The following is a 22,916-nucleotide window of genomic DNA, read 5'->3' as shown; positions in this document are numbered from 1 at the left end:
CCTGCGGGATGCATCCCCTAGCACGTGTTTCTACTCGACTAGCCTGCGGGATGCATCCTCTCGCACGTGTTTTTACTCGACTAGCCTGCGAGGAGCATCCTCTCGCACGTGTTTTTACTCGACTAGCCTGCGGGAAGCATCCTCTCGCACTTGTTTTTACTCGACTAGCCTGCGGGATGCATCCTCTCGCACGTGTTTTTACTCGACTAGCCTGCGGGAAGCATCTTTCTCGCACGTGTTTTTACTCGACTAGCCTGCGGGATGCATCCCCTAGCACGTGTTTTTACTCGACTAGCCTGCGGGATGCATCCTCTCGCACGTGTTTTTACTCGACTAGCCTGCGGGATGCATCCTCTCGCACGTGTTTTTACTCGACTAGCCTGCGGGATGCATCCTCTCGCACGTGTTTTTACTCGACTAGCCTGCGGGATGCATCCCCTAGCACGTGTTTTTCTCGACTAGCCTGCGGGAAGCATCCCCTAGCACGTGTTTTTACTCGACTAGCCTGCGGGAAGCATCCCCTAGCACGTGTTTTTACTCGACTAGCCTGCGGGAAGCATCCTCTCGCACGTGTTTTTACTCGACTAGCCTGCGGGATGCATCCTCTCGCACGTGTTTCTACTCGACTAGCCTGCGGGATGCATCCTCTCGCACGTGTTTCTACTCGACTAGCCTGCGGGATGCATCCTCTCGCACGTGTTTCTACTCGACTAGCCTGCGGGATGCATCCTCTCGCACGTGTTTCTACTCGACTAGCCTGCGGGATGCATCCTCTCGCACGTGTTTTTACTCGACTAGCCTGCGGGAAGCATCTTTCTCGCACGTGTTTTTACTCGACTAGCCTGCGGGATGCATCCCCTAGCACGTGTTTTTACTCGACTAGCCTGCGGGATGCATCCTCTCGCACGTGTTTTTACTCGACTAGCCTGCGGGATGCATCCTCTCGCACGTGTTTTTACTCGACTAGCCTGCGGGATGCATCCTCTCGCACGTGTTTTTACTCGACTAGCCTGCGGGATGCATCCCTAGCACGTGTTTTTACTCGACTAGCCTGCGGGAAGCATCCCCTAGCACGTGTTTTTACTCGACTAGCCTGCGGGAAGCATCCCCTAGCACGTGTTTTTACTCGACTAGCCTGCGGGAAGCATCCTCTCGCACGTGTTTTTACTCGACTAGCCTGCGGGATGCATCCCCTAGCACGTGTTTTTACTCGACTAGCCTGCGGGATGCATCCCCTAGCACGTGTTTCTACTCGACTAGCCTGCGGGATGCATCCTCTCGCACGTGTTTTTACTCGACTAGCCTGCGGGGAGCATCCTCTCGCACGTGTTTTTACTCGACTAGCCTGCGGGAAGCATCCTCTCGCACGTGTTTTTACTCGACTAGCCTGCGGGATGCATCCCCTAGCACGTGTTTTTACTCGACTAGCCTGCGGGAAGCATCCTCTCGCACGTGTTTTTACTCGACTAGCCTGCGGGCAGCATCCTCTCGCACGTGTTTTTACTCGACTAGCCTGCGGGATGCATCCCCTAGCACGTGTTTTTTACTCGACTAGCCTGCGGGATGCATCCTCTCGCACGTGTTTTTACTCGACTAGCCTGCGGGATGCATCCCCTAGCACGTGTTTTTACTCGACTAGCCTCCGGGAAGCATCCTCTCTCACGTGTTTTTACTCGACTAGCCTGCGGGATGCATCCTCTCGCACGTGTTTTTACTCGACTAGCCTGCGGGATGCATCCTCTCGCACGTGTTTTTACTCGACTAGCCTGCGGGATGCATCCCCTAGCACGTGTTTTTACTCGACTAGCCTGCGGGAAGCATCCCCTAGCACGTGTTTTTACTCGACTAGCCTGCGGGAAGCATCCTCTCGCACGTGTTTTTACTCGACTAGCCTGCGGGATGCATCCCCTAGCACGTGTTTTTACTCGACTAGCCTGCGGGATGCATCCCCTAGCACGTGTTTCTACTCGACTAGCCTGCGGGATGCATCCTCTCGCACGTGTTTTTACTCGACTAGCCTGCGGGGAGCATCCTCTCGCACGTGTTTTTACTCGACTAGCCTGCGGGAAGCATCCTCTCGCACGTGTTTTTACTCGACTAGCCTGCGGGATGCATCCCCTAGCACGTGTTTTTACTCGACTAGCCTGCGGGAAGCATCCTCTCGCACGTGTTTTTACTCGACTAGCCTGCGGGCAGCATCCTCTCGCACGTGTTTTTACTCGACTAGCCTGCGGGATGCATCCCCTAGCACGTGTTTTTACTCGACTAGCCTGCGGGATGCATCCTCTCGCACGTGTTTCTACTCGACTAGCCTGCGGGATGCATCCTCTCGCACGTGTTTCTACTCGACTAGCCTGCGGGATGCATCCTCTCGCACGTGTTTTTACTCGACTAGCCTGCGGGATGCATCCCCTAGCACGTGTTTTTACTCGACTAGCCTGCGGGAAGCATCCCCTAGCACGTGTTTTTACTCGACTAGCCTGCGGGAAGCATCCCCTAGCACGTGTTTTTACTCGACTAGCCTGCGGGAAGCATCCTCTCGCACGTGTTTTTACTCGACTAGCCTGCGGGATGCATCCCCTAGCACGTGTTTTTACTCGACTAGCCTGCGGGATGCATCCCCTAGCACGTGTTTCTACTCGACTAGCCTGCGGGATGCATCCTCTCGCACGTGTTTTTACTCGACTAGCCTGCGGGGAGCATCCTCTCGCACGTGTTTTTACTCGACTAGCCTGCGGGAAGCATCCTCTCGCACTTGTTTTTACTCGACTAGCCTGCGGGATGCATCCTCTCGCTCGTGTTTCTACTCGACTAGCCTGCGGGATGCAGCCTCTCGCACGTGTTTTTACTCGACTAGCCTGCGGGAAGCATCCCCTAGCACGTGTTTTTACTCGACTAGCCTGCGGGATGAATCCCCTAGCACGTGTTTCTACTCGACTAGCCTGAGGGATGCATCCTCTCGCACGTGTTTCTACTCGACTAGCCTGCGGGATGCATCCCCTAGCACGTGTTTTTACTCGACTAGCCTGCGGGATGCATCCTCTCGCACGTGTTTCTACTCGACTAGCCTGCGGGATGCATCCTCTCGCACGTGTTTCTACTCGACTAGCCTGCGGGATGCATCCTCTCGCACGTGTTTCTACTCGACTAGCCTGCGGGATGCATCCTCTCGCACGTGTTTCTACTCGACTAGCCTGCGGGATGCATCCTCTCGCACGTGTTTCTACTCGACTAGCCTGCGGGATGCATCCTCTCGCACGTGTTTTTACTCGACTAGCCTGCGGGAAGCATCCTCTCGCACGTGTTTTTACTCGACTAGCCTGCGGGATGCATCCCCTAGCACGTGTTTTTACTCGACTAGCCTCCGGGAAGCATCCTCTCTCACGTGTTTTTACTCGACTAGCCTGCGGGATGCATCCTCTCGCACGTGTTTCTACTCGACTAGCCTGCGGGATGCATCCTCTCGCACGTGTTTTTACTCGACTAGCCTGCGGGATGCATCCTCTCGCACGTGTTTTTACTCGACTAGCCTGCGGGGAGCATCCTCTCGCACGTGTTTTTACTCGACTAGCCTGCGGGGAGCATCCTCTCGCACGTGTTTCTACTCGACTAGCTTGCGTGATGCATCCTCTCGCACGTGTTTCTACTCGACTAGCTTGCGGGATGCATCCTCTCGCACGTGTTTCTACTCGACTAGCCTGCGTGATGCATCCTCTCGCACGTGTTTCAACTCGACTAGCCTGCGGGATGCATCCTCTCGCACGTGTTCGTACTCGACTAGCCTGCGGGATGCATCCTCTCGCACGTGTTTTTACTCGACTAGCCTGCGGGAAGCATCCTCTCGCACGTGTTTTTGCTCGACTAGCCTGCGGGATGCATCCTCTCGCACGTGTTTTTACTCGACTAGCCTGCGGGATGCAACCTCTCGCAGGTTTTGTGGGATGCGCATGCGCAGGTTTTTTGGGATGCGCATGGCTAGTCGAGCAAAAACACGTGCGAGAGGATGCATTCCGCAGGTTAGGTGAGTGAAAACACGTGCGAGAGGATGCATCCCGCAGGCTAGTCGAGTAGAAACACGTGCGTGAGGATGCATCCCGCAGGCTAGTCGAGCAAAAACACGTGCGAGAGGATGCATCCCGCAGGCTAGTCGAGCAAAAACACGTGCGAGAGGATGCATCCCGCAGGCTAGTCGAGTGAAAAACACGTGCGAGAGGATGCATCCCGCAGGCTAGTGGAGTAAAAACACGTGCGAGAGGATGCATCCCGCAGGCTAGTCGAGTGAAAAACACGTGCGAGAGGATGCATTCCGCAGGTTAGTCGAGCAAAAACACGTGCGAGAGGATGCGTCCCGCAGGCTAGTCGAGTGAAAAACACGTGCGAGAGGATGCATCCCGCAGGCTAGTCGAGTGAAAAACACGTGCGAGAGGATGCATTCCGCAGGTTAGTCGAGTGAAAAACACGTGCGAGAGGATGCATCCCGCAGGCTAGTCGAGCAAAAACACGTGCGAGAGGATGCATCCCGCAGACTAGTCGAGCAAAAACACGTGCGAGAGGATGCATCCCGCAGGCTAGTCGAGCAAAAACACGTGCGAGAGGATGCATCCCGCAGGCTAGTCGAGCAAAAACACGTGCGAGAGGAAAAGTCTAATATCACCTAAATCTGTCATGCAAAACTGATCCATCAAATACCTTTTAATGTTTGTCATTGTTTCCTTATTCGCAGTAGCAATCACAAGATCGTCAACATATAATATCACATATATATTTTCATATGTATTTCCTTTATCTAATAGATAAATACAGCGATCAACCGAAGAGCTTCGAAAACCCTTTTCTACAAGACATTTTTCAAACATTTCGAACCAACATCTCGCTGCCTGTTTCAAACCATGTATAGCTTTATTTAATTTGCAAACTTGATTACTTTTACTGACGACTCCTTCAGGAACTTTCATATAAATTTGCTCCTTTAACGTACCATTTAAAAATGCTTCTTTACATCCATATGATGTATCATTAAATCAAACTGGTTTGCAAAAGCTATTATAAATCTGAAACTTGCTATTCTGGCAACAGGTGCAAATGTTTCATTATAATCAACTAAATACTTTTGACTAAAACCGCGAGCAACAAGTCGCGCCTTATATTTTAATGGGTTTCCGAATTCATCACTCTTTATATTAAAGACCCACTTACAATCTACAATGTTTATATTTACAGGTCTTTCTACTAATGTCCATGTTTCATTCATCAAAAGGGAATTTATCTCATCATTGTTGGCTTGTTCCCATTGAATTCTATCAATTCTAGTTTTAACTTCATCAAATGAACTTTGCATATTAACGATTGTGCACACATAAGAAGATCATATTGTAAATCGCATTCTTCATATGATATAGAAGGTCCTTTTTTAATCCTTTCACTCCTTCTCAGCTCAGATTTCTCTTGTACTTCACTTTTATCATTTTTATGATAAAAATAAATAGAACCATATGCAGAAAAATATCGTATATTTTTGGCTATGTCTATTCTTAAATTATTGCTTTGAGAATATACAATATATCTTACGTATCGCATAACATTACAACAAAGATGCTTCCTGTTGTAGCATTGTTCTTTACCGAGTATTAAATCGACATTGCAATATTTGCCTGCAAAGCGAGCTTGTCCATTTAAATAGAGTAAATCAGTGTATCTCAATTCTTAACAAACTCAATGTATTCGGTGGACCCGATCGGTCAAAAGTTTGAGGAGTACACGGGATATCGCATAGCAAATTAACACAGGCCGATGCCACGTCGATTACACTCTGTGGCTGTTCACGGAGGTTCAGAGTTATGTGTGTTGTTATCGCCCGATAACACCAAATTAGACACCGATTCATCTTCAAATATGCCTTCGTCTACCTCATCGTCGGATATGGTAAGCTCTTCGGGATATTTATAACTGTTACTCAGCTGACTACATGGTACAACTTGCTCCTAAAAATTCAGCTATATTATTAATCCTGGAAAAACTAAACCTCTAGAATAAATAAAATTACGATTACAAATTTTGAGAAACAATATCTTTCACCAAACTAGGAAACAATCTTTTAACCCTGATCTGTCCCTCGTGTCAATTTGACACAGTTTCGCCGAAATAAGTTGTACCGTTGTGTTAGTAGTATGTATGTATGTAGGTAAATTTGAACAAAACTTGGCGGCTTTTATCTTTTTAATGCAAAACACAGAACCGAAAAACCTAAAATATAAATCTTAACTCATCAGTTTGAATAAACAAACATTGAAAAACGCATACCGTTTACTTTGTTATTTCATCGATCTTTTACTGGGTTAGACTCGGGGTTATCAAATTTAACCCAGTATTTATAGGATTTTTTTCGTTTACCATATACGGTAATGCATGTACCTAACTCAGACCTAACTCAAACTTACAATAGCTTTTTGCTATTATGTACCTCTGAAACTTTAAAGTCGACCGCCAACTATTTCAAATTGGAGAAAGTTATTCAAAATATGTAGAGTTTTATAAGATATTTCAAGCTCATCGAAATCAGCGAGGACCAAGGACCCACATCTTCGGCAATTCAACCCAAAGGGCATAGCCGATTAAGATGGTCAAAACTGCCCTTAGAGCTTTTTCAACGGCTATTGAACCATTCGAAAGCTTGCCAAGAAAAACCCCTCTGAGTAAAATTTCAGCCCTCTAGCTTGCCCGTGAGGGTAGTTACAGGGAAAAATAGATTTTGCGGTTTTCGGCGCATTTTCCGGTCTAAAATGCGTTCTAAAATTCTGAAAAAAATGTGACACATTCTGGATCCCAAGGCGCATTTTTGAGAATTTTTTCAGATTTTTTTGTTTCAAACTGTGGTCGTAAAAAATGAAAAACCTCAAAAAAATCGGAAAAATATTTTTTTCTCAAAAATATGAAAACATGCTATTTTGCTGTTTGGTTCCCTGATAAAGTACTATAACAGGCAATGTTGTCAATTTTTTTTAGATTTTTTGTTCGGCTGCATCATTGTCAAAAACAATAAAAACCGAATTTTTTCGACGTTTTTGCTGTGAGGAGGAAAGTTACACTTGTTGGCTTTACCGTGTGCGTATATTAAGTAATTTTTAGCGTTATTACACTGAAACAAGCAATTATTTTACCTAAAAAATGTGATTTGAGAGAAAGAAAAAATTGTATTCTGTGCGATATATACCAGAATGTTCGCAACGCTTACAACATCGCCGGTTGGCACCGCGGTTAAGGGGGCCGTCTCCTTGCAGATGACGGTCGCGCGTGAACACTCACACACCGCTAGAGTACACTCACACACCGCTAGACCACGTATACGTACGCGAGAATTGCTAGGATCAGGGAAATGCGTTCTGATTTCTCGATAATGCAAAGACGGGGGTTTTTATTAGTCAAAATCGCTAGATAAAAGATCAATCTAGTGCGCTGTTTGCTTCAAAAGTCGTTCTTTTACGTTTCCGAGCAATGATTTTGCAATATTCGGCTGCATGTTGCCCGTCGGAGAGGCTAGTACGCCGGCGTGACTGCAGCGCCATCTAACGGGCAACATGCGACGGGCAACATGCAGCCGAATATTGCAAAATCATTGCTCGGAAACGTAAAAGAACGACTTTTGAAGCAAACAGCGCACTAGATTGATCTTTTATCTAGCGATTTTGACTAATAAAAACCCCCGTCTTTGCATTATCGAGAAATCAGAACGCATTTCCCTGATCCTAGCAATTCTCGCGTACGTATACGTGGTCTAGCGGTGTGTGAGTGTACTCTAGCGGTGTGTGAGTGTTCACGCGCGACCGTCATCTGCAAGGAGACGGCCCCCTTAAGGCGTCCGACTACGGAGCGGATACTCTGGGGTTCGAATCCTGTCGATAGTGGTTTTTTTTTCCATACGTCAAACTTTATTTTTTCAATTTCTTATTATGTATATGGTTTACTCATACGAGTTTAACAATGTTTTTTTAATGTTTTAAAAATATTTAAGTAACATTTTTAAGCAAAATACATACAAAAATAGTTTTGGATCATAAAAAGTATTATAAAACTCCAGCATAATGCATGTACCGTCGACGGTAAACTCTGTTCTCAGTGCCTATAAAATCCCGCATTCTGCCCACAATTATAAAAGATAAGTCTATTTCTATCAACTCCATACAAATATTTACTTTTATGAGAAATAAATAATTCTGTAATTAACAGGTCACGTAAAAACAGCAGCTAATTGGCTAACAATGACAACTCGGAAGAACAGCTGCTATATATACTTCTTTCTATTTTACCCGTTTCTACAAATTCCGAAAGGCCTAGAAACTATATTCATGATTTTTAATGTTAAAAATGTTAAACAGGACCGCCATGATGAACATATACAATTAGAGAATCAAGGAAATAATAGATACTCCAAAACTATTTTTGTATGTATTTTACTTAAAAATATTACTTAAATATTTCTAAAACATTAAAAAAATATTGTTAAACTCACATGAATAAACCACATAATAAGAAATTGGAAAAATATAGTTTGATGTACGGAAAATACGCGCAGCTATTAGTAAGGGAAATAATAACCACCCTCCCAAAAAGATAAGATTCCTTGCAGGCCAGTTTTTACGACGGTCATTGTATTCTTCGTAGCTGATTATTGTGCGACCAGAATCATAAACTAATATAAACGTGGTAAAAATTAACTACCTCTGTACCTGCTATGTACTGTCATATTGTCCTTTCCCGTTCGGATGGAAGGCCAGGGAAAACGGTCAACTCCAGGTTTTTATAGGCACTGAGACCGGAGTTGACCGTCGACGGTACATGCATTATGCTGGAGTTTTATAATACTTTTTATGATCCAAAACTATTTTTGTATGTATTTTGCTTAAAAATGTTACTTAAATATTTTTAAAACATTAAAAAAACATTGTTAAACTCGTATGAGTAAACCATATACATAATAAGAAATTGAAAAAATAAAGTTTGACGTATGGAAAAAAAAACCACTATCGACAGGATTCGAACCCCAGAGTATCCGCTCCGTAGTCGGACGCCTTAACCGCGGTGCCAACCGGCGATGTTGTAAGCGTTGCGAACATTCTGGTATATATCGCACAGAATACAATTTTTTCTTTCTCTCAAATCACATTTTTTAGGTAAAATAATTGCTTGTTTCAGTGTAATAACGCTAAAAATTACTTAATATACGCACACGGTAAAGCCAACAAGTGTAACTTTCCTCCTCACAGCAAAAACGTCGAAAAAATTCGGTTTTTATTGTTTTTGACAATGATGCAGCCGAACAAAAAATCTAAAAAAAATTGACAACATTGCCTGTTATAGTACTTTATCAGGGAACCAAACAGCAAAATAGCATGTTTTCATATTTTTGAGAAAAAAATATTTTTCCGATTTTTTTGAGGTTTTTCATTTTTTACGACCACAGTTTGAAACAAAAAAATCTGAAAAAATTCTCAAAAATGCGCCTTGGGATCCAGAATGTGTCACATTTTTTTCAGAATTTTAGAACGCATTTTAGACCGGAAAATGCGCCGAAAACCGCAAAATCTATTTTTCCCTGTAACTACCCTCACGGGCAAGCTAGAGGGCTGAAATTTTACTCAGAGGGGTTTTTCTTGGCAAGCTTTCGAATGGTTCAATAGCCGTTGAAAAAGCTCTAAGGGCAGTTTTGACCATCTTAATCGGCTAGGCCCTTTGTTTGCGAGGCAATATCCTTTCCAAACTAAGAAACGATTATTCGATACTAAAGAACGTTTCAAGACGTAAGCGGGGTACTAAATAACTTTTCCAAGTATTTTCTAGTCTTTCTAGGGTCTATAGCTAAAAGACTGTTACCTTTTCCACATTACATTACGTACCTTAGATTCCGTATCTACATCCTGCAATGAAATATCGGTATCGTAATCGAGCATATCTTCTTCCAACTCTTCCAGCGGATGAAGCGGTAATCGCACAGAATTGTCATTTAAATTCATCGTTAGTTCCGGTTCGCCTACGAGTCGATACACGCGTGTACGCGTAACGTTATTCCTATTATTACGATAATTAATGTAGATTGCGAGTAATCGCATCATAAATTTCTGTTGGTTACTTACCGAGCGGATTGTTGTTGGTACGGTTATCCAACTGAAGATATTCCAACAATCTATCGTTATTATTGCTACTGTTGTTATCGCGTGTACATTGATTTATCTCGCTATCGTTCAGATTCTGTAATTCATCCATACTCCTCGCTCGGTTCAGCTGGCAAGACAATCGAAATCAGACGGTCTGCGAAATTTCTAAATGCTCTAAAACATTGACATAAATATGTATTTATTTATGTATGTAGTTAACGGACATTTGCATCGAAGACGATCCGCTTCCAATCAAATGAAAAGTGAAAGATTAAGATTATGTTAAAAGGATCGCTTTGAGACGAATTAAGGAGTTATTGATTTGATTTACTTTGAACTGTTATATGTTTTAGTTGTTGCGTGACAGCAACAAATATTGCGTGAGCACAAGAATCTCGTAGATCCTTTTTCTCCATCAAAATTCATCATTTTTTGGTATTGATGACTCCGATTAAACTGACGATATCAAAACTCTTCGTCCTTTGTTCTGTTATCGTTTTAAAACTCATTCATCTATCAACATTTAGTTTTTCATTGAATTGTGAAATCTAAAATGTGCTACCTGCTACGTCATGATCGTCGGCGCGGCGCGACGCGACGTATTTATTCACCGAACGGCTTACCTTCAAGGAAACAGTATATCCGTAATTAGGTTAGCGTGGAACAATGGATATTCCTTGTAGAATTTGTCGACACTGTTCTCAAAGGAAATCACAATACGATAGAATAATAATGCACAGAATCAAAATGACATCACACGTTTAATAATACAACTGCCCTTATACTTTATACTGTATATAAGTTATACAACGTGAACGTGAAGTGAATGAAGCACAATGTGGGACTGCGCATGCGCTATCGGCGTTTCAAGTCACGTGCATCACGCTCGGGCATCGACATAATAAATCTTACCAATTTGAAATTTCATCGAATCTACTCGAATACATACATTATCATACTAATAAAAATAAAATTAAATTGATATGTAGTTCTATGTCATTATACGCGCATTCATCTATAGAAATGATCAGTGTGTTACATAAGTGTTTTAACCCTTCGCGGTCCGCGGTCCGCGCGGCATTCGCAGGTTCGTATCAGCCGGTCCGTGCTGCATTTTCAGAACGAAATGCGATGTCGAGTCACACTCGACATAGGACCGCAAAGGGATATAATATAAGCGGTATAAATACATGTATCATATAAATGCATATTATATGTATTTATATTATATGTATTATAGCAGTCTCATACATATTTAATTGATGGCACACATTCTAAATCAGAATAACCTTTTTATTAGTTTGCTATACATAGATTAGTTTACGATGTAGATATATTTAATGAAAATTTTTGAAAAATTGCGTTTATGTACCCGTGTAATATAATTAAAAATAGTTTGTAGTTTTTTATATCTCTGGGCGTTATAATATTCAAAGAGGATCAAATAAAGATTTATACAATATACATATGTATATATATGTATATATGCATAAAAACTGTAATTATTTACTACATAAATTATTTCAAACAAAACTGTAGTTTTATATATGATTTGTAATTATTTAATAAGAAATAGTTGAAAATTTTGATCGGTAGAGTACAGTGTCAGATTAGTACCGATTAAAATAATAATAAAATATTCACTGATCACAAATAACGAAATAACGTTTACTTCGTTAGAGATTTTATTTTTTTAGGAAATATTTATTATTTAAACACTCAAGATTTCACATTAGTAATATATATATGGTATACTTTAATATTAAGGATTAACTTATCTCGTTGAATTTTCTATTTCAACAAATTCGAAATGTTTTCCGTCACCGCTCTATGCGTTTCGTGTTAATCTTTAACAGAATATGTTATACAGACAAATAATATTTAGAAATTATTAATAGCAGTTATTCTCTTTAATGCGAGTTAAAAATACATATCATATTTACACATGTATACCGATTATTGCTACCATTATTTTAGCGATACAATCGCTATGATTCAAAGGACTGAATGGAAAATAAAAAGAAAATATTTATGGAGCATCTAGTCTAACCAAAACTCTTGTCGCTTTATTAATTGTCATGAAAAAATATATTTATGCGTATGTAATACAGAAATACAGAATAATGATAAAAATGTTTATATCATAAACAATTTTGAGTAGATGCAAGGAGCTGTTATTCGAAGCTGCGCGAACTATCTTGCTTCACAGTTGAATTATTATCAAACCTTATTTCTGTTGAAACGATAGTTTGTTTGAAAGAAAACTGACGGAAATATCAATAGGTACACAGTACACAGTACATTTGCTGATCGCGTTCATTTATTACACGCCTAATCGTTTCAAATTTCTCAAGTTTCGAACGCGTTTATATCGAATTTCGATAAAAAGTCACTTTATTTTATCGAATACGAATGAAACAATCACAGATTTATCTCTACCTCCACTTTTCCTTTCTACATGTAGCCGTTAGCGCGCGCGCTGAAGATAACTAGACTGCAGATGATTATACAAATATAAAATGTTTTTAGACGAATTTGCAGATCTTCGAGTTAAATAAAATATTACTTTCTGTGTGTATAGTAACGGTTTTAATAGACCGTAAACGGAGGGAAACTGTGTTCTTTTCCATAGAAATTCGTATTTCATTGATTTCTTAAGATTTTTAAGCTATGAATGCACCATGATATGCAGTCTGAGATGATAACCAAGTTAATATTAATACGCCTACTACGCGATGTAAGTATGTATGTTAGCTCGAAGAATATCTCTGTACGAATACACCTCCTTTCCAATAATTGGGCGTTTTAGCGTTTCATATAAAATCTATAGCGATTTGTCGCGGCCCTTCCCCTGCTAAAGGCGGTCATAGTTGATAGTAAAAGTTTCCGATAATTGTTGACACCTAAAATCTAATTACTCCGACCTGTATTTATTGTATAGTAAACCGCGTTGTATTATATATTAATGTGAAATAATTTCAACAAAAGTCTCGGTAATAACATTCTTACAATTAGTATGAAAAGGTAACACAGCTGTTATATGCTTTCGCACAGTGCAAAACGGTAACAGATTTTTCACAAAGTATTTTCACAAAGAAACACTGCCCTGCAACGGAAAGCCTCCACCTTTTCACCGAAGCAATTCCGATTCTTTTAATTGCTTTATCGTTTGCTTTATCGTTTTCATTTCTCTTTCGAAAAGTAGTACGATCAACCTAAAAGAAAAACTCGACACAAATGTTTTGTGCATTTAGAATGGTAATTATTGTATCACGAAGTCCGGGAAACTTGGTTCTTTTGTAATTTCTGCTACCCTCTGTCTCGATCTCGATTGATTTCTCTTGTTCGGTATCCGGTCGTGTGTTTTTACGATCGAAGCTTATAACAATACGAAATTCAAATGAAGGAGTGCAATATGTATCCCGTTTCAATCGCATAAACTCGTCGCGTGTTATCCCGGGTGGATGTGTGTTTTCTCCTTTCGGAACGTTCTGTTCCAAGGCCAGGTACGATGGGACTTGATCGAGGGTGAAATTAGCAAGCGCAGTCACAGGCGCAACGACGAACGCGTTTCTCGCGGCGATGGTTGAACGCTTCCGGAATAGATCGCACCGAACGTGGCTGCACATCTGTAATCAATCAAGAACAAATCGTCGATCCTTTTAATTTAAATACCATATACATACATATACAATTATGTTACAGTGGCGGACGAAAGAAAGTTTAAATAGAGTAATCTATGGTGATAACTACCACCATTTTTACCTGAACTGAAATTTTATTTTAAAGCAGCAACGAATGTTTTCTTAAATCAGCCGTTTATTGTGAAACTGGCCTAAGTCCATTTGCTAAATGTTTTTTCTTGACTGTAGCAACGTGTACAATAGGTTCACGTTTAACGTTACCCCGTTACCCCATTACCGTTTAACATTGAATCCCAAGGTCGCAACGAACAAAAGTCTCTTGAAGTTTCTCTCTCGTAAACTATTCTATTTCATATGTCCACACAGGGTGTCCCAAGATAGTATAAACGCGGAGGGTATGATTCTACATGAGAAAATATAGAACCAATTTTTTTTTTAATTGAAGGCGAACACGCGTGCTATTGAATAGGAATCGTCTGACGCGCGCGCGCGATTCCATTCTACTTGTTAAGAAAGCTAGGCACACAAACTTGACGGATTGCACTGTCCATTTTCCCGAAAACGACGAGTCAAAATATAGAACAATTTGTTCTATATTTTCAACTTATTTTCCCGTGTAGAAACATTCCCTCCACGTTTATACGATTATTTCAAGACACCCTGTATCTGTTCGTCTTGGAGACTTTTGTTCGTCGCGATCAGCACTAAAGGATACAATAAAAATCAAATTTTTACCTTGGGATTCAATGTTAAGGTGAAGGTGAATTTTGCGGTCCATGTTTCTAACAAAGCTTCTCACCTATCAAAAGATGCAGAATCACGCTATAAGTAGTGGCCGCGACGTATAACTTTCAAACACCCTGTGTATGTATCTTCTTTCAGAAAATAGAGAGAGAGAGAGAGAGAGAGAGAGAGAGAGAGAGCGAGAGAAGACTTGAAAATAAAATAAAAATATACTCACAATGTGGACGGCTTTCCTCTTCCGGCTCTTGTTGCTGTTGCTGTTGCTGCTGCATTTGTTGGTGCTGTTGTTGTTGTTGCATCATCATGTGAGTTTGCTGTTGTTCTTGTTGCTGTCGCTGCTCCGTCGTTTCTTGCTCCGTTACTTCGGCACGAGCTTCAACGGGTATTTCCAAAGAATCCACGGGTCTCAACGGCAGAGCAAATCTTGGCACAGGGAAAGCATTTCCTTCTACAACCTGCGCAACGCACAAAATATTATTTATATATATAATTGTCTATCTGATTTACAATTCTGTATAGTTTAATTTAGGATTTACTCTTTCTTCTTATAGGAATGTATAAATACTTTCCTAGTTTTCTATAAATAATTCCTTTCAAAATTGGCTTAATTATCTCTCCTAGGATATATAGAGGGTGTGGCCGGGCGGGTGGTACAATCGGGCAGGGGATGATTCTACATGTAAAAGTAAGTCGAAAAAAAGGAATAATATTTTCTTGTTTGATGAAGACTTTTCGCAAAGATCCGTCGCGTTGCGCGTCGGGTTCGCGTGCTTTAGGGTGGATTTATAGTGGAGCAGCGAGGTGAGCTGTGCGGTGAAAAAAAAGAAAAACAAAGAAAATACATATGTACTTTTTCATTAGTATGTGTCGAAATGTTGTCACGCATGTTGGTTTGTTTTCACCGCGCCGCGCCTATCATCGATGCTCGCAGCTCCACTATAAATCCACACTTGGTAATTAGTATACGCACAGGAAGTAGAATCGGTTGGTCATTGAACATAGCACGTATATTTGCTGCATGTTCAAAATCGATATTTTCTCGTAAACGAGGCGTCAAACGAAAAAATGTTATTCCTTCTTTTCGACTTATGTTTACATGTACCGTCCGGCCCCCACACCCTGTATACATATATGTAATTGTTTCAAGTGTTGCGTGTTCGGGGCATCTTCGACTATTTACATACAATCTTTTCACGTCTGCTCGCTGCGGCGCGGCGCAAACTGTGTTACATCGATCATTTCGGAGAATTAAAATTTTTAATAACTTGTTTAAAAAAATCAGTCCGAATAAAATAAATAATCGACCGCCGTGTGTTGTGGAATTTTTTGATTGGAATTCTAAATAAAAAAATTAAATCCATTGCTATGCTAATACAGATCATGGTGAAATGAATGGTGAAAGAGAATAGCGAAGAAAAAAAATATGGCAGCGGTGGGATTCGAACCCACGCCTCCGAAGAGACTGGTGCCTTAAACCAGCGCCTTAGACCGCTCGGCCACGCTACCTGTTGTTCAACCGTGGCTAAATTTCGAATTCCGAGACTCACAATTGTTTTCTCGATACATGTCAAGTTTATTTAGATTTGTTTCTTGAATAATGAAGACTAATCATCGCATACCTGGTGAATGATATTACGAATTTCCGCTGGTACAGGGAAGTTCCTCTCTTCGCTATCGTCTTCCGGCCCAGGGAAAGGTTTAGCTTCCTGTTGTTCGTTTGATCCATCCGGCCTCTGACGTCCCTCGATGTTTCCATGTTCCAATAGATTTCTGACCTCTATCGGAAGTGGAAGACCCACAGGGATGGGCTGTGCTCCTTCCGGGATCGGTTTAAATTCTTGAACGTTCTAAACGGGGCACCGTAAATTCAGCTATACAGTATGTTCACGCAGCCACTGTACATATTCTCTTGTACATATTAAACACACGAAAAATATTATATGCGGTTACTCTGGTAAACAGCGTAACGATGTGATAACGCGAATGATCTGAACGCAAAAGAATTTCCGAAAAGTACAGGGTGTCCCGGAAAAAATGTCGGGAAAAATAAAAGGGTGATTCATCGGGTGATGTCAAGTATTTTCATTCCTTTGTCGATTCGGCTCGGCTCGGCCGACGGCAACGCCGCGCGCTTACCGCACCCTGAATTGGCAAACGAAAAAGGTAAGTACTTGAATGAAATCACCTCAAGAGACTCCACCACCCCTTTCTCTTTCCGACACTCTTTCCGAGAACCCTGTACCCAGAATACTGTATATGTATACAACGATTAAAGAAAATAGAGATTCAACTGACAAAGATTGACTAGAGAGAGAGAGCGAGATCTTTATTCAAAATTACAAATCCAAAGAAGGATTTAAATCTGTCGAGTTAAACGGTGTTGTGAAAGTAACGTGTTATAACATGTATAGTACACGCGAAATATACGTACGTACTACATATTCTACTATCTTTTAATGGAGGAATGAAGATCGAAGACAAAGGAGAAATAAGATGGTCGATGGTTTACGTAAGATGTAAGCGATAGCGGGGCGGTAGTACGTAGTTGGCGATAAATTAGATTACCTCGCGGCGAGCACCTTCGGGAACCTGTACCACAGGAACCGGTCTCGCTTCACCGGTAATGTGCTGAATGATATTCTTGATCTCCAAAGGCACCTGCTGAATAATCCTACGTATTTCGAATGGAATTCCTTGGAAGGGAGAGCGTGGTCTCTCGGGAATCTGAGGCTGAGGTTGCGGCTGAGGCTGTGGTTGAGGCTGAGGTTGCATCTGAGGTGACATTTGAGGTTGCATCTGAGGTGGCATTTGAGGTTGCATCTGAGGTGGCATCTGTGGTTGCATCTGAGGTTGCACCTGAGGTTGATGTGGTCGCTGCTCAGTTTGCGGGATCATCACGTGCGAGATAACCCTTTGTTCGTGAACTTGAGCCTCCGGTTGCGGTGCTGGTGGAGGCATCATCATGGCTGGCCCCTGTTCTTGGCCATATGCGCCGGGACTTTGTTCCATTTGTTGGAAGATCATTTGAGGTTCCAGCTGAGGCATGGGCGGGCGCATTCCTCTGACGGAGTTGACTGGGAAGGGGCGCAGCTCGATGGGAATTCGACGGACTTCGATCTGGAGAAACATTAAATGTTATTTTAGCTGTTACAGAGACACTTTAGAACACGAACTTGGATTCATTTACATAGCGCGCGATTCCTGGGGACATCCTGTATAGAGAACAGAACTAATAATTAATAATAAGTACGTATAGGTAGCGGGGGGGGGGGGGTCAGTAGTGTTCCACGGTCAATAGCTACTGTAGTGTCTGCCCATATCTATTCATATAAACCAAGTTCTATTGCATAACGATTACGCTCGGATTAGAAAATATACCCTACTTGTGGTCCCATTGCGGGATTTTGCGGTCCCATCATAGGTGTCTGCGGTCCAATTCGCGGTGGCCTCATTTCGGTGTTCACCTGAGGAAGATGTCGCAATTCAGGAGGAAGAACTCCTGGTGGGATATGATTCAATCCACGTGGATCGCTCAAAGGCAACTGTTGCATATCAGGAACTTGATACTGAGTGTGCACTTGATATTGATGATAACCTGGGTCCTGAGATTGAGGTCCAAGAGGTACTTGAACGGTTCCCAGAGGAATGATAATCGGGGTCAGCATCTCTTGATCTTGATGTCTGAAAGTAAATGTCAATTCAGATCAGTCAGGAAACATTGACACGCCGCTAGAGCGGAGTGCAAAAAGTTATAATAGATTTTTCATTTTTCTGTTGTAGAAGATCGAGTTTATAACTCGAGATTTTTCGTGTTTAGCGTGATTAGGTCTTAATAAGAAAAATGCCACAAATAAGTTGTTGGTGGAAGTCCCATAACAAGAGTAATAGTATAATATAATAGTAGTGGTTCACACCGATATACTCGACCCGGATATATCGGATTCCGCGGCATGTTTACGCTGCTCGGCGACCGAGGCAGCTCGAGCTTTTTGGGCCCTCGCGTGGTATGCCCTCCCCCACCATTGGAAGGGGTTAGGCGAACCGACTTGGAACGGCCACCTCCGTCGCGCTTAGATTGGAACTTTACCGTATACATATATGTATGTTAAATTTAAAAAAATTAGATATATAATGTACGTACTCCTGTTGAGGATTTCCGGATTCACAAAGAATGGCGACACGTTCTCCGCTGAGCCTTTGGTAGCGAGAGTCGGTGCTGTTGTTATCAATTTTGTTGTTATCGCCATCCATCACTTGATCGGCTCTTCGTCTTTCTACCACGCACGATACTCTGCTGCGTGCCTCTTGGATTAGAGTCTGAAAAATGCCGAGATAACAACAGATTTCATTTGGTACACAAAATGTTGACTTGATCGATGAATTTGTTTTCTACTACACATACATATACCCCGTAAACTATACTATTAATTTCTTTTTATCAACATGACATAAAACAAGACTGTATATCATACAGATATATGTATATATCACTCTATTAAGAGAAATAAATATATCCTCCTATACAATATTAATTCGACAAAAGTTTCTCGCGGTCGGTAACTAGTATTCTTGCGGGTTCATGGTAAAAATTTGTTTGAATTTTTATTATTTACTTGATCATTTATTGTTTATTTTATTATTTGTTCTTTATATTTTATCGTTTATAAATTTGTTATGACGTAATTTATTTAATTGTAATTGAGAATACATAATCTTTTTTCTGGCGGAATAAGAGATAGATGAAACTTTGGCCAAAAAAATTACATATTCCCCTCAAAATATGAGGGGAACTCTTTGAATCACGTTTCTTCTCAGAACTATTAATGTGCTGCCACATTCAGCAGCGGACAAAGTAGCATTTTCTACGAAAATGCTGGACTAATTTAAAATAAATTTTTCTTCTTTCACTTTCTACGTTAAATAAAAAGATATATGTACCTGTATGCGTGCTGATCAGAAATCGGGACGTGATCAGAAATATAGGGACATTGACCTTACAAAGGATCGGAAAGAAGAATATAATTTCGACAAACTCACGCCCGCGATATCGTCGAAATTGAATTGCAGCGGCAGTTTAATGTGCATAGGAGGGAACTCGTTGTCATCGTAGTAATCATCGTCATCTTCATGATCGCTACTGTCGCTGTCTGATTTCGAATTGTTTTCGTCTTCTTTCTGAAGTTTTGAAATGTCTTTAGTATCCTCTTTCGTCGTCGTCGGCGTTTGTTCAACCAGAGTTTGCTGCGCTTCCTTTGTCTCGCTCGTATCCTGGAAAAATATAAAAAGAATACTTTTTCGGATTCTTAATTTTTTTATTTAATCCTTAATCTCTCTAGATTATGCCCTGCTCTTTAAATTATTTTCATCTCTTAGATTTTTTTGCCAAGTTCTCAAAGTATCTGGTTTTTAAATCCCTGCAATCTCATTATAAAAGTTCGTTTGTTCAAGTTTCATACAACTTTTACGTGTAATATGTTCATAGGTTTTGATTCCTTAACATTCATTTATTTATATGTATACAGTGGGGGTGAGTCACTTAACTCAGTATTCACCACCTGAATTTCCTCGTAGTCTACTTGTTGCATAACAAAAAGGTTACAAAGAAAAGTTGCTAGACATTAACCGGTACATACACAGTGTATGTATTAATTTGTTATTAGCATCTAACATTCTCGACCGACCCGTCGCGCGTCGCGTCGTTGCCAGCATTCGATTTCCATCGTTTCGGCGAGAGGTTATGGCGCGCGATAACATAAAAGAGAGTTCACTTTCACTCGCGACCCGATGTCGCGACCAGGAAGACGAGTTGCATCAACAGATGAATGCCGCGACGATATTTATCCAGCATTCGAGGCCTCGACTAGAATACTTTTCGGTCGTTTTCCTCGGCTTTATCGTCGTTTTCTCTAGTGTATATGTACTAGGAAGAGATTGTCCAACGGATACGATTCAATTCGTATCTCTCTGGGCCGCGCGATTATTGCCTGTCCTTTAATTACGCTTAATGGCCGATGATAATAAGAATAATGATCGGCCAAGGCGATACGTCGCTGCGACATGCTCTAATTAACACGCCTGTTCACGGCGAACGGTCCCCTCGCCTCGCCTCGGTCTCATAGATTATAATTATAGATATCCTCGAACCAACTTGAATCTGTGAGTTTCGTTAGCGAAACCAGTCAAATTTCACAGAAGAATGATCACCTTTTGGTAAAGCGTTGAAGCAACGATTTTCACACGGTTAGCTAGCCGGCTGGGTTATTATATTATAATCAACCAATTCGTATATTCGTATACATGTATAGAATATTTCGGATGATGATAGTATTTAGGGTAGTAACGAATTTCCGGTTAACTCTAGCTTCTCACTGTGTGTGTGTGTGTGACAATTCTTGAGTACTACAGCTTTTTGACATTCGATCGTCGCGCGTCGCGTCGTAGGTATTTTGTAACGTATACGTTGCATAAATTGCATAATGCGTCTTACGCGATTACCCCAAATTTCAACTTTCTTAAATTGGACTTGCTATAATACGATATACATATTTTACATATTGTACATACATATACATATACATATACATATACATATACATACATACATACGTATATACATATAATACTATGTATACAATACGTAGATTGAAGCGTGTATTGAAATTCTTACGAAGAAAGTGATTTTCTTGTTACGTGCTCTGTGCACATCGAAATGGAAAATTTGAAATAAAAGTTGATTTGGTTATATCGACGTATCTCGAAAATAACGCCACATTTACACTATAATGTTATTTCTTGTAATATTTTTTTAATTTCCCCCTTTTGTAAGTCGATTTCGACTCTTGCAAATGAAATTCGATCGAGGTGGAATGGAAGTATTCTAGCGAGGAAGAAACATTGAATTTTCCAGTTAAAATTGCTCCGAGTGCAAACCGGGTTAAACCTTGACAAATAACGTTAGAACAGTTTTGACCAGAAAAACCGGTCTCCTGGCCCACTGTGCAACACAGCGCAGCGGCGCGGTGCTTTGAAAATTTTCGCTTTAAAGTTCTGTACTTTCGAAAACTACAATTTGAAAAAATCGATTTTTCGATGTGCCCTCCCACTTGGCTTTCTACGTTCGCGAGAAGATTCGAGTTCGAGTTCGCGTGGCAAGTTTGGAATTGCGAAAACCAGGAGCTGGTCGGTAGGCCGAGCCATTCCACCTTTCCTTACTTACTTACATACGTTCACCCCGATATTCAAGTAGAAAGTTGTCACTTAGTATGAAGTAAGTTTCCTCGGCGAACCAGCCAGTCAGCAGACGGAAACGTTGGAATATCGTTTGTGCTCAGCAGAACCTGATGCAACGAACGTTTCTTGCACATATTGGTTTCCTGCTGACCGATCGCAAGTTGGAGTCTCGAAAGTACCCAGCTACCTGTAACTTCCTTCCTGTCTCCTATCGCGCCATTTACCAAATACGTATTCCGTTCTGCTTCCGTATTTACTGCCCGGTCTAATAATTTATTCACAAAGAATCAAATTGCATTCTACTGTTAAAAATGATGTCTATCATTTTCGGTGCAGAACGGTCCAACTTGCAGAACGAATAATTTCAATACTAAAATAACACATTTTTATATGAAATTTATTCTAATTGACTAATATTAATATAATATTTTGAATACTAAAATAATCGAAAATTTGTTTGGTGTTTGTGATTGGTTTCGTGATTAATATAATTTGATAGAGCGGAAGATACATAATGTATTCTGGTGGTACGACCAACAATAAAACACGGAGAAACCACCGACTTTGATTCCAATAGATGAAGACAGTGCCGCCGTAGCAGACCGAGCACTTTCCACTTGGGAAATTGGATGTAGAAACGGTTTTGCGGTGCTCAAAAGACAACCCGTGTAATCGTCAAGCTAGAACGAGACGAAACAAGTGAAACTTTTTAACCCTCAAAAGTAGAGGTAGCTGCAATTCCTGTAATTTCTATCGCGGCGGTATTCCTTGCTCTTTTATTAGAAAGAGTTCGTACTGAACGGAAGAAAAGAGACATACTATCAACGCGCGCGCACCAAGTTCCCCTCCCGCCACCTCTAAGCTGCCGAGTAGTTCGATTCTCGTACGATAGTTTTGTGCGTTTTAGCCATATTGCCACCGCCACTGCCGCTCTCCCCGGTAACCGAGGTCTACCAAAATTTTTATTTGAGCTAGATATAACATCAACTAACTCTCATGTAAAAAGCAACTTTCTACCTAGCCTGGAACCTGAGATAAAAATACCCCAAAAAACGCATAATTCTTGGAATATATAATATATAGGAGGATGATGATCATGTTAATTCTAACCCACTTCCAGACAAGCTAGAAACTTGAAATTTTGGAATCA

At 41.3% G+C, this 22,916-nt stretch overlaps 2 protein-coding genes and 1 non-coding gene across 7 annotated transcripts in view; all 3 read right to left on the bottom strand.

Moving 5' to 3' along the window:
* Window positions 1–5,494: 5,494 nt before the first annotated feature.
* LOC143217703 (uncharacterized) lies at window positions 5,495–11,884 on the bottom strand. 3 transcript variants are annotated; one of them, XM_076442244.1, is made up of 5 exons: window positions 10,772–11,884; window positions 10,480–10,661; window positions 10,128–10,322; window positions 9,891–10,024; window positions 5,495–5,981 (listed from the first exon to the last, which is right to left on the bottom strand). In XM_076442244.1, the coding sequence occupies exons 3-5, from the start codon at window positions 10,255–10,257 to the stop codon at window positions 5,820–5,822; spliced, it is 426 nt and encodes a 141-aa protein (XP_076298359.1). In that variant the 5' UTR covers window positions 10,258–10,322; window positions 10,480–10,661; window positions 10,772–11,884; the 3' UTR covers window positions 5,495–5,819. The 3 variants fall into 3 exon arrangements, with proteins under 3 accessions (XP_076298359.1, XP_076298358.1, XP_076298357.1); XM_076442243.1 differs by having other exon boundaries at window positions 10,128–10,661; XM_076442242.1 differs by lacking the exon at window positions 10,480–10,661.
* Window positions 11,885–12,189: 305 nt separating this feature from the next.
* The window catches only part of LOC143217699 (uncharacterized), a 30,936-nt gene continuing 20,209 nt past the window's right edge, over window positions 12,190–22,916 (bottom strand). For 2 of the 3 annotated variants that reach the window (XM_076442237.1, XM_076442238.1), the window contains exons 3-9: window positions 19,574–19,804; window positions 18,678–18,853; window positions 17,920–18,217; window positions 17,102–17,653; window positions 16,156–16,383; window positions 14,754–14,991; window positions 12,190–13,777 (exon numbers count right to left, since the gene is read on the bottom strand). In XM_076442237.1, coding sequence (XP_076298352.1) covers window positions 13,683–13,777; window positions 14,754–14,991; window positions 16,156–16,383; window positions 17,102–17,653; window positions 17,920–18,217; window positions 18,678–18,853; window positions 19,574–19,804 — 1,818 coding nt within the window. In that variant the 3' untranslated portion in view covers window positions 12,190–13,682. Of the gene's footprint in view, window positions 13,778–14,527; window positions 14,592–14,753; window positions 14,992–16,155; window positions 16,384–17,101; window positions 17,654–17,919; window positions 18,218–18,677; window positions 18,854–19,573; window positions 19,805–22,916 lie in introns of all 3 variants that reach the window. The other variant, XM_076442239.1, reaches the window with a different exon arrangement.
* Trnal-aag (transfer RNA leucine (anticodon AAG)) lies at window positions 15,961–16,042 on the bottom strand. The gene has a single exon. It is a non-coding gene; the product is annotated as a tRNA-Leu (tRNA).

Source organism: Lasioglossum baleicum, chromosome 17 (genome assembly GCF_051020765.1).
Source record: "Lasioglossum baleicum chromosome 17, iyLasBale1, whole genome shotgun sequence".
Lineage (NCBI taxonomy): Eukaryota > Metazoa > Arthropoda > Insecta > Hymenoptera > Halictidae > Lasioglossum > Lasioglossum baleicum.
This window is presented reverse-complemented; position numbering and strand designations above follow the sequence as displayed.